Source organism: Carassius carassius, chromosome 34 (assembly GCF_963082965.1).
Source record: "Carassius carassius chromosome 34, fCarCar2.1, whole genome shotgun sequence".
NCBI lineage: Eukaryota > Metazoa > Chordata > Actinopteri > Cypriniformes > Cyprinidae > Carassius > Carassius carassius.
In genome coordinates, this window is record NC_081788.1 from 9,341,044 (window position 1) to 9,358,761 (window position 17,718).

At 36.1% G+C, this 17,718-nt stretch overlaps 1 protein-coding gene across 1 annotated transcript in view; it reads left to right on the plus strand.

Moving 5' to 3' along the window:
- The window catches only part of LOC132115450 (adhesion G protein-coupled receptor A2-like), a 67,054-nt gene that overhangs the window by 44,012 nt on the left and 5,324 nt on the right, over window positions 1–17,718 (plus strand). Inside the window, exons 3-17 of the mRNA XM_059523934.1 lie at window positions 5,036–5,107; window positions 6,433–6,504; window positions 6,746–6,817; window positions 7,278–7,441; window positions 8,784–8,997; window positions 9,515–9,679; window positions 9,774–9,972; window positions 12,389–12,538; window positions 12,620–12,781; window positions 13,067–13,267; window positions 13,617–13,806; window positions 13,995–14,203; window positions 14,791–14,918; window positions 15,215–15,338; window positions 15,527–15,675. Coding sequence (XP_059379917.1) covers window positions 5,036–5,107; window positions 6,433–6,504; window positions 6,746–6,817; window positions 7,278–7,441; window positions 8,784–8,997; window positions 9,515–9,679; window positions 9,774–9,972; window positions 12,389–12,538; window positions 12,620–12,781; window positions 13,067–13,267; window positions 13,617–13,806; window positions 13,995–14,203; window positions 14,791–14,918; window positions 15,215–15,338; window positions 15,527–15,675 — 2,271 coding nt within the window. The remainder of the gene's footprint in view (window positions 1–5,035; window positions 5,108–6,432; window positions 6,505–6,745; window positions 6,818–7,277; window positions 7,442–8,783; window positions 8,998–9,514; window positions 9,680–9,773; window positions 9,973–12,388; window positions 12,539–12,619; window positions 12,782–13,066; window positions 13,268–13,616; window positions 13,807–13,994; window positions 14,204–14,790; window positions 14,919–15,214; window positions 15,339–15,526; window positions 15,676–17,718) is intronic.

The window sequence follows — 17,718 nt, forward strand, 5'->3', positions numbered from 1 at the left end:
CAAATTGCTGCAGAATTTCTGTAATTGTGTTCAAGTGCCGGTTTCTGGAAGTAAAAATCACATTTATTTTCTCTATTGGGAAACTGATTTTTAAATATAACCATATAAACCTTTTAAAGATTGTTAATTGATGGTATATTCTTAGTTGTTATATTCAGAGTTGGTTAAATGTTTATTTTATAATTAGGTCCTCATAATAGGTGGCCATTATTGCATTGACAGGTTGATCAGGAAATCATAGATTGATAGTTTTGCCTCTTCTCCTGGTCCTTTTTATCTGTTTCTGCATTTTTTTGCGACATTTTTGTAATAATTATTGTGTTTTATTTTTGAATTATTTTCTTGCATATATGTTGCATATTGTATTTCTTATTTATAATTTACTTTTTATAAAAGATCTAAAGTTAAATGAATGAATGAATTAATATAAATACATATCATGTAAATATGTGTGTACACTGTATTCTGTATGTGTGTCAGACTGTGGCTATCAGATGAAACACAAATGCTCAGATTGTTCATGCTCAGATAATGATATGAAGTAAAACTGGATTTTGGCATTTGTTTTCTTCCACATTTGGGTCCCTTCAAATGATTTGACAGCAAACAGCCTTCCAGAGTCCAACTGAAGCAACATGGTAAAAGCACAAATGCTCCTTTTTTAATACATGTGCCTAATTTATTTCTGGAAGAGCACATTCTTCAAGCACCGGGTTGAGCAATTTTCCACAATTCCGGTCCCAACGTTTATCTTGGCGTAATACCTTCCTTCTGCCATTGAACAAATATATAATCAACATTAACCACAGAAATGCAACTCTTCAAAAGTGCACTTCTTCTTCATAGGTTTACTGAAAAAATTATAAAGGAAACAGCTCTTGAAATATGCTAGATATTTCAATCTAAGAGGGCCAGTCCTGAATTAGATATAAATCTGTAGTGATTCCATTTATTATATATTTATAAAATGATGACATTGACGTATATTCTCAGATTAGGTTTGTTACAGTATATGTGCATTTGTTTTTAAATGGATGACCATTTGCAATCATTTCAGTACAAATAAAAGTGAAATGTTGACTCAGGATAGACTGGATAAAGGAAAACTATTCCAATAATTCGAGGAAGGAGAGGAAAAGCAGGAAATGAGTTGGAAAAATAAGAAGCAGGCCGATTCAGATTTCCTGTTTGGGTAGGAGTGGGTCGACGTTGATTTCAAGGTAGGGTTATAAGGACCCCATTGTGTAACAAGCCCAATGTGTGTGTTAGTGGCCATTACGGGGTCACCTCTGCTCCCCCTTACTCAGGACTCCAGCGGTAGGGGAAAAAACAGTGTTTAAAAAAATAGAGAAAGGAAACGGTAAAAATAAATGAGAAACAACCTCTGTGCAGGAAATGACATGCGCCACCAAAATGGCTATTTCTGCTATTTGCACCTAAATCTATAAAAGCAACACACCTCACCATATTCCTCCCTAAATTGTCAATTTGCAAAAGGTAATATAATTATGAGTTGCCATACCCCACATCTCCATGAAGAGTTAAAATACTGCAAAATGCTGTTTCAGTTCGGTGACTGAAGTGGGTCATAGGTTTCCCGTTCAAACATCTGTATATTTGAATACCTATCATCATGTTCTTACATAAGGTCTTACTAAGACCGTCATAAACCATGTGCTTGGGAAATTATTCAGCAGACTCTGGCTTACATTGTAAGTGATTTAAAGACACGGCTCAAAAATCGTTCTTTATAAATCCTTTGTGAAGTTCATGAAGGGTTTTGGATCCCAACCGTGAGTTTTAAAGACCCTAGGAAAGCATTTGATGAGTGCAGTTTTCTGTCTTGTGTGGATGCATTTCCTGTTGAAACAGGAAGTTGGAACTGGACGTATCAAATGGCTTTTGCCTTTTTTTCATAGAAATCCAAAGACATGAACATGATTTGCTATTTGCTATGAGAAAAGCCCACTTTAAAAAAAGAGTACTATGGAAATAATATACTTTAAAAGAATATAATTAAGTTTCAATGCAAATGTTTTCAGATGCTTAATTGCATGTTATTTGTAATTCAATGAAATGTGTGTTATAGTTTAAACATCAGCTGAACTTAAGCGTGCTTTTTGATTCACATATGTATTGTAATTTCATAATTTCTTCAATCTGAGTCAGCAGCAGTTTTATCCAGAAAAGTAGGACAGTAAATGTTAAATATGTAAATGTGTTAACATCATTTTGTGAGCTTTGGGAATATACTACCATAATAACAAACAGATTTAGAGCCATACAACTTCAGATTTCACGAGGTCTTTAATCACTCCTGCCGTGCTGACATTGCGGTTCTGCAGTGTGTGTGTGTGTGTGCTCCAGACTTTAGGAAGAGATCTCTCCCTGTTCCACATTCCCCATCTGAGCGATAAGAGAGTGTCTGAGAGCCGTTGTGTTGATCTTCACACACAGAGAGCACACTTTGCTCTGACCTTCACTCTAGCGGTGTGTGTGTGAGGAAACAGTGGGTAGAGTCTCTCTTTTCATCACAGTGCTAATGAGGGTTAGGACACGCTAGCCAGGAAACAGCTATTGTTCCCCGTCCAAGAGCACTGCTACTGGCACACACACACATTTGTGAGCAGGTTCATTCAACAATTCACATTCATAGACTGAAATACTCTACAATATGTCCTATTTACAGTACCCTGTTGTCACACTCTTTTGTCATTGGAATTTAAACACGTGTATTTAATAGCGCATAACTTTCTCCTGCGGTCACTTTCTCACCTTCTACCCCTCCGCTTCTCTCCGTATATTGGCTCTGATAGCTATTAATGTGTCAATCATGCAGCACTCAGTGGGCCATACAGATGTGACAGGCCAGCGCTTTACTGCATTCTGTCGTGCCGGTGTTAATGTCTTGGTTCCCTGCAAATATATATAGCATATCTGTTAACAAAGCTGTGTAATGTTCATGTTTATATTCAGCACATGACATCATGCTGCGTCTTTATTTGCTGTAGTTTTAGCACCAATAGAGCTTTATGGATGAAGGACATTAAGAACGAGATGATCACTGATTGGTCGAGGACATTTTCGTTCACTATTAGCAAAATGTTAGTGTGTGTGTGTGTATATATATATATATATATTCTGACACACACACACACACACACACACTCTGTAATACATATATACACATACATATTTTATTTAAATGTTAATTCTAATATACTGTCTGTGATACAATATAATAAAATTTATAATAATAATAATAAGTATTATTAGATATAGAAGTATTACTAGAAATAATATTAATATTAATGACACTATTTATTTCTAATAGTAATTAAATAATTATGTAATTTTTATTTAAATTAGTTTATTTTATAAAACAGTGCTTGGAAAATGCATATATATATATATATATATATACGTGTGTGTGTGTTCATTATATATACACCGAATTGTATTAATAAATATTAAATTAAATAATACAAAATAATGTTTCCATATTTTTTGAAGTCTGCATACTATGTAAAGCACAATATACTATATAATACATATAAAATGCAATTTATCATAACTTTTTTATTTATCATTAGCAATCTTTTTTTTATAATACATATAATATACCATCTAAACTTAATGTAATGTAATCTAATTTCTAAAAATGAATGAACTGATATGTTGAACTGCAGGGAATAAGTATTTTATATGGTTTGATTTAAAGGGGACATTTGGCAGAAAATTTACTTTTACACTGTTTTTCATATAAATGTGGTTTAGCAGTGCGTGGACACAACCACCCTACATTGATAATTAATTCACTCATTTTTCTTTATCCCAAAGAAATCTAAATCGTTTTGATTCTTGAGCACTATGACGCTATACTGCTTAGGCTCCGCCCATGACTGCTGACGGACTGTACCGTATTAGCATATTTCCACCCTCAGCTAGAAGTACACTGTCTGTCATTTTCTCCACATTTGAGCGATATAGTGACTACAATGTCTCATAAGCAATACAGGTGTTTTGTAGTTGAATGTAAAAGTGAATATAAAAGTCCTCATTTTCTCCCGACATCAGAGCCACTGAAGATGCAATGGATTAGGAAGAGAGGGGCGGGGTGAGCAGTAGCTCATTATCATTTAAAGAGACAGGCACCGAAATAATGGGTGACTGTGAACAGAGCTGTTTTTGACAAGATAAAAAGGTGTTGTTTTACATGACCATTGTTAAACTTGAGTTGACCTTTATAATCCTTTTAATTCCCTTGAGGCCAAAAAACATTAATTTATCAGTATTTAGTGTGTGAATCCATATTTTAATGGCTGAATATGCTGATAAGTGCTTTAACAGATGGACAAAAGCAAACACAGAGATCTGGGCCTGGACAGAGGCGGCATGAAACACTACCTTCAAAGCTTGTACTGGAAACAAATATTTACGGTTTGGCTCGTGAAGGTGTAATTCCACTGTGGGAAGAGTCACTTTAAAAGCCTCCACTGTTTAAAGAGAGCATCTCCTCTTTCTCCTCTGATGTGTGTCTGTTTTCTCTGCTTGGGGGATCTGACTCCATTTTGAGCCAGAGGACCAGGTGCGGTTTGAGGTATGGTTTAAAAAATGCAGGAAATTTCTTTCTTACTCCAATAGAGACAGGACAAAAAAAACTATGTTGAAGGCAGAAAAAAGGTCTTGTGGTCAATGCCACATAAAATGTGTTTCATATTTTATTTCATGTTATCTTATGCTTACAATATATGAACTGGCGGTTTTTGGTCTCCAGTAATGGTTCACATACAGTATACAAACATGTAATTTATTTTCCTTCAAAGCACATATACATATTTATTCATCTTATCTCTTTTATTTGAATATATTGAATACAGTAACTGGAAAAAATGAAAAAAAAAATGAAGGAAAGGGGGTTGCTATTGTTACACAGAGAAGTGTAATCCATGGGAAATCTACTCAAATATTAGATTAGAACTCATGTACTGTAAGTTGATCTGCTCTAATGTCTCTGTGTTTGTCTGTTTCTCAGGGATCTCAGGAATAACTTGATCAGCACCATCATGCCTGGAGCCTTCCTGGGTCTCACAGCTCTTCGGAAACTGTAAGTACACCTTAAGATCATAATCTGTTATTATAACAGGACACCAGTTACACACTTTTACCAATAATATGACCGTAATTGCATTGCGTAATTGCAACTTTCAATTACAGAACTGTTAGGGGAAATTCACACAGAATGTGATTCTAATAGTTTTCCATAGTTTACTCAAATGATGGCGTGTTTTTAGGACAGTGTCAAGATAAAAGAATTTAAACTTTTACATGCAGTGGCCACTCATCAATGTCAGTTCCAGAACTGTAAACCAATCAGCATTGCAAGTTTTTGTTTACAGTAGCATTTTGGCTTCTGTTTTATTAGACAGGAACATGGCCGAGAAGGAAAACACATTTCTGAGCACTGCATCTCATGTTTTTAGATGCAAAGATGTGAATGGCCCATTAACCAGTTTTCCTTCTTTTTTTTCAAACTGAGTGTTAATTCATAGAGTGTGATTTGGTGCAGATGTAATATTGGACTGGGACATTGGAATGAAATATATGTTTATCTATAAGTAGCTCAGATGTTCTTAATAGAGAGTAATTTATCCTTTAAATCAAATCTAATTTTTCCAACATGTAGCATAACAATTACTAATAGAGCACTCAGTTGCTTCAAAACATATGTGGACACTTAATCTGCACTTAAAGTGTGATTGTCTTTTCATTAATAACATTAATTTTTAACAGTGCAAATGTACTTTTTAAGTAGGAAGAAGTGTGTTTGGTTCACATAATAATCAATTCAAATAAAGACATGTATTGATAGTGGAGCATGTTATATTTCCTGTCATAGTACTTTTCCTACTCTTCAACAAATTGAAACCAATTGAGTAAAAGTCCCAAACAATCAGTCATACTACCAGTCAAAATATGGAACAAATACATTTTTTATGTGTTCTAGAGAAGTTTCTTATGGTCACTAAGGCTATATTTCTACTGTTTTCTTCATTGCTAATTATAAGAAATGTTCCAAATGATCAAATCAGCATATTAGAATGATTTCTGAAGGGTCATGTGACACTGAAGACTGGAGTAATGATGCTGAAAATTCAGCTTTGCATTAAAGGAATAAATTACTTTTTAAACTATATTGTGATAAAAAAAAGTTATTTTAAATAGTAATAATATTTTTGCAATATTACTATACTTTACCGGAGAGACTGTTTTTCATCAAATACACATAGCCTTGGTGAGCATAACTTAAAATATTTATAGACTGTGGTGTATAGCTGGTATATAGTATCTTGACTGTAATTGAACTAATAACAGTAGTAATCACTGATCATCAAAAATAACAATGCATCTGATTTACTGTAATCTGTACAGTGACCTATCCAGTAACCGAATTGGCTGCCTGACTTCAGAAGTGTTCCAGGGCCTAACCAACCTCACAAAATTGTAAGTCATTATTTCTGAAACAAATATTTATTGGACTGCAACAACACAGAAGAACACTACCGCTCTTAAAAGTGTCGCTGTGCTGCAGAGGATAACATATATTTGATCGTTTCAGCTTTTTAAGATGATTGTAATACTGTGTATTAAGTGGATATACACAGTATTTATTGCAAATGATGCATTTTATAATGTTCTTTTCGTATTTAATTATTGTGAAATGTTTTGTGTTCTTCCATAATAGAAACATCTCTGGAAACATTTTTTCCTCTCTGGACCCGCATTTGTTCTTGGAGTTACACTCTTTAAAGCTGGTGTGAGTAAAAGTCATTGCTCTCATGGTGCACGTGCTGATTTTTAAAAAAAAAATTTTTATAGAAAGAGATATTCCAGGGATTTCTGGCATGCTTATCGTCAGTGATTATTTGATCATTTTAGAACAAAGCTAAGATTGTGCATATCCGTCTATATTTCACAACTCTATTCCCTAGAAGTGGTTAAACTGCTATTAAATGAAGACTAGTTCTTTATCAGGTATGACAGTATAATCCCATAATGCAGCTGGAATGAATATATCTGATCTCACCCTGTTCCCGTAACCATTAGGGTCATGATTAGCACTTTAGCATGACATAAAGTAGACCTAAAAATATTTCTGAGGTCGCACTTAAAATGTGTAAATGTCTTTGTATTAAATAAATAAAATGCCATGTGATTTGTCTTCTCCCGAAGAACAAGGTTTATCTAATTCTAACCTCTGAATGTCTGCTCATTAGGAACTTTCATTCTGATTTCCTGTCATGTGACTGCGGTCTGCGCTGGGTGCCAGGCTTTTTACGCAGCAGTTCTGCTCGGCTTGGGGACGAAACACTCTGTGCGTATCCCAGAAGACTTCAGAACAAACCCCTGCGTCTCCTGAGAGAGAGTGACCTCAGCTGTGGTGAGCAAAATTAATATAAACCTTATACAAAATCATGTTCAATTATGTTGTATTTTAGTGTACATACAAGTGACTGGGGATAGTTGTCACATTTTTTTGTTCCATGAAATATTTCTCAGGGTAGTTTTATAGCAAAAATAAATAAAATAAAAAAACATAAATAAAATAATAATAATAATAATAATAAAAAATCTAAACAATTGTTTTGGACAAAAAATACATTATTATTTTGAAATATGCTTAGATTATTATTATTTAATATATTTACATTATTTATTATAACATGTATTTCTTCAATATGTATTATTTTTACTTTTAATAATAATAACAGTTATTATTATTGCTAGTATTGAAATAATAACAATCATAATTAAACTAGAAATTTCTAGTATTGAAATTTATTTTTTAAACTCAGCTATAGCTTTGTTTTGAACAAAAAAAAGAATAATATATTTTAAGTACATGTAGCAATTTGAATATGACTATTTAAAATTTTGCTGTGGAGGATAAAATTATTATAATTACAAAATATATGCATATACAGCGGAATGCATCTCTGTGTGAACAGCGTTTTAGTCTTTGATCAGTTTTGCTATTTTGGCTGAATTTCAGTTTTGCTCAATCTTTGTGTCTAAGCCAGCTAAGATCAAGTATATTTGCTTAAGAATCCCTATTTCTCTGACTTTTGCCACAGGGGTCTGATTATATTTCTCAGGGAATTTCTGTTGAACCTCATCTCATCTTTCTGTTAGCCATACTGCATTTTTGGGCCTCAAACTGTGGCCTGTTACTGTTTTAATATCAGCTCATTTCACCATCTCTTCCTCCGCTGCCCTTAAACATATTTATGTTGGCCAGCACATAGCTGTGACCGACTGGGAAAGATCCCTCTGTACTGCAGGTTTGCAGTTGTGAATACATGTCCTCAGGCCTCGACAAGGAACTGGTTCACCAAAGCTGTTTCCCAAGAAAAGCTGATTTTGAATGATTACATATCAACAAAACACACAAAGAGCTCAAAGTAATACAATGAATTTGTTTCAGTTATTAACAGAGTTTTTTAACGGTGCAGTCTATTAGAAATAAAGATGAATACAGATGAAAGCACATAAATAATTTCTGATCCATAGAAAAGTGAAGGTCTAATCTTCTAACACATAATGTCCACAACAAATATGGGCCATATTCATTTAATCTAAAATACAGTAAAAACAGTAATAATTTATCGGACTAAGATTTGGTTTAAGAACAGAAAGCTACAATAAATCTTTAAGTAGTCCGTAAGATTTTTTTTTTCTTCTGTGAATGAAATGTTTTTCTTTGAAATGATTTTGCTCCTCAGAGGGTCCGCTGGAGCTGCACACGCTGTCTCTGTTGCCCTCGCTACGACAGGTCGTGTTTAAGGGGGACAGGCTGCCTTTCCATTGCACTGCTTCACTGGTGGACAAAGCCACTTCTCTTCACTGGCGACACAACGGTCATTCTGTCACCACTGACCCTACCAGTGGAGTCCACCTGGAAGAGAGTGTACAACATGACTGCACCTTCATCACCAGGTAACACATACAAGAGACTAACCATCATTTAGCTATATATGTGTATATATACTGTATTCTGTTGGTCTTGAATACGTTTGATAGTTATTGTGATTTTTTTACTATTTTAATATATTAAGAAATTTGATGCAACGCATGTTTTTGTAGTGCACAATGGAATATAAATAGCTGATTAGAGAACATGGAGGTTGAAACAAATAAAAAATATTTTTTTTTACTATGCACAAATGCAAATCTGAACAAATTATAAAGAATATACCTGCATAAATGCCGTCTCCGAAAGAGAGAGTGAGACAGAGAAATATGTAGCCCATCATACAAAGTTTAAAACATTTAAATAGACATATCAAGCAGTAGAAAATGTGAATGTATCTTAACTGATTATTAGGCTACAGCTGTTTGGTTTCTGAGAGACGCGCAGAGAAGGATCGTTTAATTTGCGATAATGCTGTGAAAGAACAGGTTAACGTTATAGTTAATAAGCAATAAACAGTATATTATTACTAAATTTTTTTAGTGAGCTGATCCTGTCAAATGTCCACATTGAGGCGAGTGGTGAGTGGGAGTGTGTGGTGTCCACGGACCGTGGGAATGCCTCGCGCAGTGTGGAGATAGTGGTTCTGGAGAACAGCGCCTCCTTCTGCCCAGAGCAGAGAGTGACTAACAACCGAGGGGAGTTCAGGTAAGTGATTTGTCCTACAAATTTAACTATGGTTTAGTAATTCTTATCTAGAAATGTATGGCAATATGTCACCTGTTCCTGTCTTTGGCTTCAGGTGGCCTAGAACTCTGGCTGGCATCACCTCATACCATTACTGTCTGCAGCTGCGCTACCCCTCTTTAACCATAGGGGGCGGCGTGGAGCAGAAGAAGGCTTCACGTAACTGTGACCGCTCTGGACACTGGGAGGAGGGAGACTACTCTCAGTGTCTCTATACTAATGACATCACACGGATCCTGCATACCCTCATACTGGTTAGTGACAGTCTAGGGTCTTGTTTAAAAATAAAATTACTACTAACCAAACCAAACCACTTCGCTGGTATCTTACTGATAGGTCTTTCAGGGTGGCTTTGGGAGGGGAGGTATCCGAAGCACATCAACTGGTCACAGGGGTTCCTCAGGGATCAGTTCATGGACCCCTCCTCTTCTCCATATACTCGACATGACTGGGTCCCATCATACAGGCACATGGATTCTCCTGCCATTTCTATGCTGATGACACACAGCTCTATCTTTCATTTCAACCAGATTATCCAATGGTAGCTGCACAGATCTCAGGCTGCCTGGCGGTCATCTCAGCATGGATAAAAGAATATCACTTACAGCTGAACCTGGCAAAGACTGAGCTTCTTGTCTTCCCTGCCATTCTAGCTCTACAGTATGATTTCTCCATACAGCTAGGTTCTTCTACAATTACCCCATCAACTTCTGTCAGAAATCTTGGTGTTACCTCTGATGACCAGCTGACCTTCAAAGACCACATTGCAAAGACTGCTCGATCTTGCAGGTTTGCATTGCACAACATCAGAAAATCAGGCTCTTTCTAACGGAGCATGCTGCACAACTTCTTGTCCAGGACCTTGTCATTTCTAGGCTGCACTACTGCAATGCTCTTCTGACTTCCATCAAGCACAATCAACCCTTTGATTCAGAATGCAGCATCATGACTGGTCTTCAACAAATCCAAAGGAGCCCATTACACCTCTCTTTATCTCCTTGCACTGGTCACCAGTTGCAGCTCGCATGAGGTTCAAGGCATTGATGCTTGCATATAGAACAGCCACAGTCTCAGCACTCACCTACTTCCACTCACTATTATGAATCTACATCACCTCCAGAAGTCTGCGATCCGCTAGGGAGCGATGCCTCGTGGTACCATCACAGAGAGGCTCAAAATCACTTTCAAGAACATTCTCGTTCACCATTCTTGGCTGATGGAATGATCTTCCCACCCCTTCCAGAATGCTAAATCCCTGACAATTTTCAAGCGACAGCTGAAAACTCATCTCCTTCGAAACTACTAGGCTTCATCGTAAACAAACAAACAAACAAACAAAAAAACCCTTATCTTTATTTATTCCTTCTTTTTCTAGCTTGTACTTATTTGAACAACGTCTAAAACTTGGTATTTCAAGCACTTCCTGTGTATGTTTGCCTCTTTAAGAAGAATCGTTTTATGCATCCCCCAATTGTAAGTCACTATGAAAGGCCTAGCAGCCTCTTGTGAAAAAAGAAGTACACTCTAGCATTCTTTTCAAATGAGTACATATTACAGAAATGATATACTTTACAAGAATGTAATTAAGCAAGAACTAAGTGTAATGTTATTGCTGAATGTGCATTGCATTTAAAAACAAATGTTTATAATTTAATTTAATATTGAATGCAATTGGGCTTAAGAGTTGTTGTTGTTTTTTGACCCGCTTAAAGACATAAGTTATAAGTTGTAAATAATTATTACTTGTATTGTTTTTGAAATTTAGTTAAAGTGTACTGCCAAATGTACTGACAAGCATTTTTGTAAACTAAAATACTTTTAAAAATACTTTAATGTGATTTCTATTTGAAACATTTCTAATTATATTTCTATTTATCTTTTATTGAAATGCTCTAATGAAATAGCAATTTAGTACATTTATAATAAATTGGTTTTACCTGAAATCAAACACTACACATAAAATATTAATAAAGTACATTACATGTCATTTAGTATTTTAGGCAACACATCAAAATAAGTGTACTTTAATGCGCCTTTTAAATAATTAAAACATAATGATGTAAATATTTATATTTTGACATTATTCCAAAATGCCTTTTTTAAAAAGTGTTAAAAAACATACTGTTGTACATTTACGTGGACATTTATTTAATTAATATTATAATATCTGCAAGTACAGTTTTTCAATATTGTGTGTTCTGTTACAGTGTACATTCAATACCTTTTATTTTCTGGTTCAACAAGGGCCAGTTGGCAAGACACCTATACATTCTAGTGAATATACATTTTGATACATTCTGCTCCATAGTGCAACATAAAAAGGGAGAAAACATATTATCAGTTTCATTTCTGCTTAATATTCAACAATAAAAATATTTAAAATATGATTTTATATGGTTTTGAAAGTATGTTATGCTCATTAAGGCTGCATTTATTTGATCAAAAATACAGTGAGAACAATAATATTGTGAAATACTTATTTTACAATTTAAAATAAATGTATTCTATTTGAATGTATTTGAAATTGTAATTTATTTCTGTGATGCAAAGCTGAATTTTCAGGATCATTACTCCAGTCTTCAGTGTCAAATGATCTTTCAGAAATCATTCTAATATGTTTTTATTAATTTTATATTCATTGTTAATTTTGTCCCTGTAATTCTCACTCAGATGCCCATCAACACCTCCAATGCTGTGACTCTGGCACACCAGGTGCGGTCATACACAATGGAAGCCGCCGGTTTCACAGACACGGTGGATGTTCTTTATGTGGCTCAGATGATGCACAAATTCATGGACTATGTGACAGAACTGCGTGAGGTTAGTAGAACATAGTATTCAGCAGTGCATATATTTCAATGCATTTGTGTCCTTACATAAGCATGCACTCCTTCATCCCAGCTGTCCGAGGTCCTGGTTGAAATGGGCAGTAACCTGATGCAGGCAGATGATCAGATTCTAGTTCGAGCTCAGAGAGAGGAGAGAGCCTGCAGTTCAATCGTCTACACACTGGAGAATCTCGCCTGGCCTCAGCTGCATTCTCACGCACAGGACCTCTCCAAAGTACGCTTTTAATCATGGCACCTTCACATATCATATTTTTATTCAGCTAGGCTGCATTAAATTGATAAAAAAGGTAGTTAAAGTAGGCATAATTGCATTTACATTGTCAAAAAAAAGGTCAAAATGAACATTGTTCTTCTGAACTTTCCCTTCACCAAAGAATTCTGATAAAATATGTATCATGGTTTCCACAAAAAATATGAAGCAGCACAACTGTTTTCAATATTGATCATAATAAGAAATGAAACTTGAACACCAAATTGGCAAATGTCCTCTCTTTCTTAGAATTCAAGTAACATTGTGATGGAGGCTCACATGATTCGTCCTGCTCATTTTACTGGCATGAGCTGCACGGTCTATCAGAGACGAGAGGGGGCAGGAGGGAGCCAGGGGCATGATGGGATTGAATCTTCCCTTGAGCAGCAACTGCGTTTTCGCTGCACCACAGGAACACACAACACCTCGCTGAATGCTTTTCATCTCAAGGTTTGTCATGGATTGTGTGCAAGTGTACACTTGTGAGTAGATGTCATTTTATATATATATATATGTAATATGCCTGCGGTAAATATGTATCAGCTTATTGCAATTTTTATCTAATTGCAATTAGCATGCAGTTTAGGACCCAAAATCATAACATTAATTTCGCACTTGCTTTTATGTTGCAGAAAAAAAAAGTTTATTGTCATAATCATTGGTATCTATCATTTTCCTACTATTATTATTTCATGCATGTAAAAACAAGCCTTTTAGCCATGGTCTAATCACTGAAACCTACCGGTTTTTGCTTTAATATACTTTTTTGGTTGTCGGTGTCTTGTTTTTCTCTCTCTAGAACGCAGTGGCTCTTGCTTCAGTGTCTCTCCCTGCATCTCTTTTTCCACCGAATGCTCCTCCTGACTGTAAGCTGCAGTTTGTGGCTTTCCGCAATGGAAGATTCTTCCCATTTACCAGCAATTTTACAGGACATTTGGACCTTGCACGCAGACGTGGTGTCAACACTCCAGTTATCTACGTTGGCCTAGGTGGGTTGCTTTCGGCTCAAACATTCAAGGGATTGAAAACATTCATAAAATTTTAACAGTGTTCTGAGTAGCTGGTTGTATACTGATGCAGTACAGGCACTTTGGGAGAAGACTCATAAAATATTCAATTCAGGATAGTAACTTTTCCCAGAGCACAGATGGAAACTCTCTCTCATCTCATCTGTCAGATGGATGTAGCATGTGGAACCAGTCTGATCCCATTATTGTGTCACTACGACACACATCACCTGGAAATGACCCTGTTGCTGCCCACTGGAGTTTGCAGGCTTTGGAGCATCATGGGAGATGGAGTCTAGATGGCTGTCAGCTGGCCCATAGTGATGCGTCCACCTCTACACTGCGCTGCTCTGTGCTAAGCAATTACGCTGTACTTCAGGTAAAAATTTGTGAGCTTTGTGAAAAAAACAATGCTTGAGAAATATCAATTGCATATTTCAAAATGTAATGTTATATTTTATTCACAAGTTTATACTATCAACTTTTTTTTTTTTTATCAATTTAAGAATGAATTTTTATCCAATCTTTGTGTGTACCATATATTTTCTCATATCACTAGCTTAGCTATATGCTATCACCATTGGATTTTAATTTTCATCTAGGTCTGTTTTTGTTAATAAGGTAATTTGGTAATAGATGGCCATTGTTTGAAACTTCTTGGCACTAAAGAACCCAGTACTGACCAAAGATCAATTTCTCTGAACCTTTTTTATGAGAAGAAATGGCTATATTTAAATAGCTATATATATCCATTTCTCCTCACCGAAAATGTTCCCTTTAGTTAAATGTTTCATTCCATTTGTTACTATCATTATCAGCAGTATTGGCCTAGAAGATTGCATCAGACCGAAAAAAGTGGCATTTCTTAGACTCTTTTTTTAGATGTCCTAGTGATATAGTTCGGCTACGAAGTCATGTGTATAAATGTTTTAAAAGATTTTCTCCATTTTTCCTGTCAATGTTCAGGAGTTGCCAGATTTCCCGAGTTCACCTTCGATTCCAGTGGAAGTGCTCCATCCAGTGATCTACACCTGTACTGCAGTGCTGCTCCTCTGTCTCTTCACCATCATCATCACATATATACTGCATCACAGGTATTTGTCTCACTTTGCTAAAATGCCACATATACAGTATACTTTATGTAACAATTCTGAGACCGAAAACATATACTATACATGACCAAGATTTTGTCAATACACCCAAAAAATCAAATAAATCAGTCCTGCAAACTGTTGCTACAAGGTAACGCAATTCTATAATGTCGTTGCATGATTTGTTATGACTGGATAGCCAGTTAAATTAGAATTATATATCGATGTCAGCATACTTTTGGCCAAACTGTGAAATTTCTCAACAGTTTCTTTTTTCTTTTTCCTTTTTTTGCCACCAGCTCTATCAGAATCACCAGGAAGAGTTGGCACACACTCCTAAACACTTGTTTCCACATCGCAATGACATCTGCCGTATTTGCTGTAGGCATCACTCTGACCGGCTACCCGATTGTATGCCAGGCAGTAAGTCCCCATTCCTATATCACATATCAGCTTTAATTTGGCATTGTTCTGAAAAAAAAAAATTACTACACATTACTTCTAGAAATTATGTATATATATCTTTTTTATGTGCTAATGTATTTATTTACTATTTATATATTTACTCTTGTGTTACTTGTTTTACTCATGTATGTATATGTTTGTGTCAGGTGGGGATTGTTCTTCACTACTCTTCTCTGTCCACTTTGTTATGGATCGGGGTTAGCGCCAGAGTCATCTATAAAGAAGCCTTATTAAGGACTCCACAGCAACTAGAAGGAGAAACTGCTGTACAACCAACCCAGCGGCCCATGCTCAGGTCAGTGAAGTCATCATGGAGGGCTGGAAGCATGAGATGGTTAATAACCAGGCGGGAAGGAAGTCGACCGGAAGTTGAAGTCGGCCACGTGCCGCCATCTTGTAGCAGAACTTCACTTGCGTTAGCATCCCATTGACTCCCATTCATTTTGGCGTCACTTTGACAGCGAATAACTTTACATCTGAGGCATCAAGACTCCATTTGTCCATTATTTATTTCTTAAGATACACAACAATGTATAAAGGGCTCCATTACCTTCTATGTTACATTATGGCCCCATAGAAACAGTTTTTGTAAAAATAGGCTAACGATTGCATCATAACCACTCTACTCTCTGTCGCACAGTAGAGAAATTACCGTACAGACAGGAAGAGAAACTCGCGGGCAATCGGGGAGATGTCAAGAGAGAAGCACATAGATACAAGCCCTGGCGTTACATTTTAAAATACTATGCAAAATAATTAATCAAAATACTGACTCCTGCTCACTCATGCCAAAGAACTCCCCGATCAAGCTCGCCGTCTCTGCAAGATTAACGATGGCAGTTTGCACGCACAGCTACTAGAAGATTTACATCAGTCAGACAGGTTGCTGACGTCATCAAGCTTAGTTTGAGTCTGCGCGTCAGAAACGGAAGTGCTAAAAAACTGTAAAAATGGGCTTCACTTGTCTCAATTGAGTTCCAATGGGGTCGCTGTGTCCATTTCTTTTACTGTCTAATTTAATAACGGCTTGTTTTTGTAGATGTATCGTTCACATGCACACTCAAACTATCAGATACCTAGTTTTTCCTCTCTATAATTAGGCCCCAGTGCCCATAAAACTCTCACAGAACAAAAATGATTTGTAATAGGCCTATCTGGACTGTATTTGTTCTAGATAGAGAGGTGAGGTAATTTTATCATTTAAAGGCCTTTTTATTGCCATTGTTTTTGTCCAAACACCTTTGAGAAAATTCTAGGATTAGTTTATTTGAATAAAACCACTGCAGTCAGAAGTTTCACTTATACTTCGATTAGCAAGGTAACAGTTTAGGATACTAGCTTAGCATAGCGCTAAATGGTTAAAAAAGTTATTTGAGGCATTGAGGAAAGTGGATAGGATTCAGTGGGGGATGGGATCTTGAAACTGATTTCACCACACAACAATATCCCTTGAATACATGAGTTTTGTGACAGATATGTAATGCATTTTAAATTCAGATTTCATTCTTAAGAAATAATACTGTTTGAAAGTCTGTAAGTTGTAACATCGTGAACATTACATTTGATGACAACATTAAAAGTTTCTTGTCATCATCATCATCAAAGGAAGTGAATGGGTTCCATCAGAACTCTTGCTGTATTCAGAGTGGTCGTCATATTTCAAATCGTTCATGAAACATTGACATTTTTATGGGCAGATGTCATATTGAATTAGCACTTCCTGAGTAGAAACTATTGATAGGCATTTACAGGAGCAAAATGGGCTTTTGAGAGCAACTGAATGGACCACCATGATGTAAAAAAACTAATCAAAGACCACCATTGTCCAGATAAAAGCTGATTCCCATCTGCTCTTATGGAGAGTCAGAGAAAAAAAGAGAGCAAATGGGGGAATGGAAAAAGAGAAAAGTGGACAGAGACGTTGTAAATCAAACAAGGGATAGGACTAGTAAAGGCTAACTTTCACATATCTGAGAGACATGCATGCAAATATATTCGTTCCCTCTAGTCTGTGTTCTCTGTTTTTACTCTAGACCTCCGTGCTCTCCACATCCCCTGGGGAGGTCTGGCCAGATCCCACGCCTGCCTCCTGGGATAAATCCTGCTATGTTTCCCCACTCTCCTACACTGTCTGGAGCCCAGACTCTGCTCTATACTGACAGACAGTGACAGAAATGCCTAATCTATAGACCACACAAACATTTTTATACCAGGCAAAGGGCAAAGGCCAAATGGAACATCTGTAGGAAATATTACAGAGAGTAGCTTTACACCCGTTTAAATTTTTAAGCAATTTCTTTCTAGACTTATTTCTAGGCCATCCTTTATTTCAGTTTAT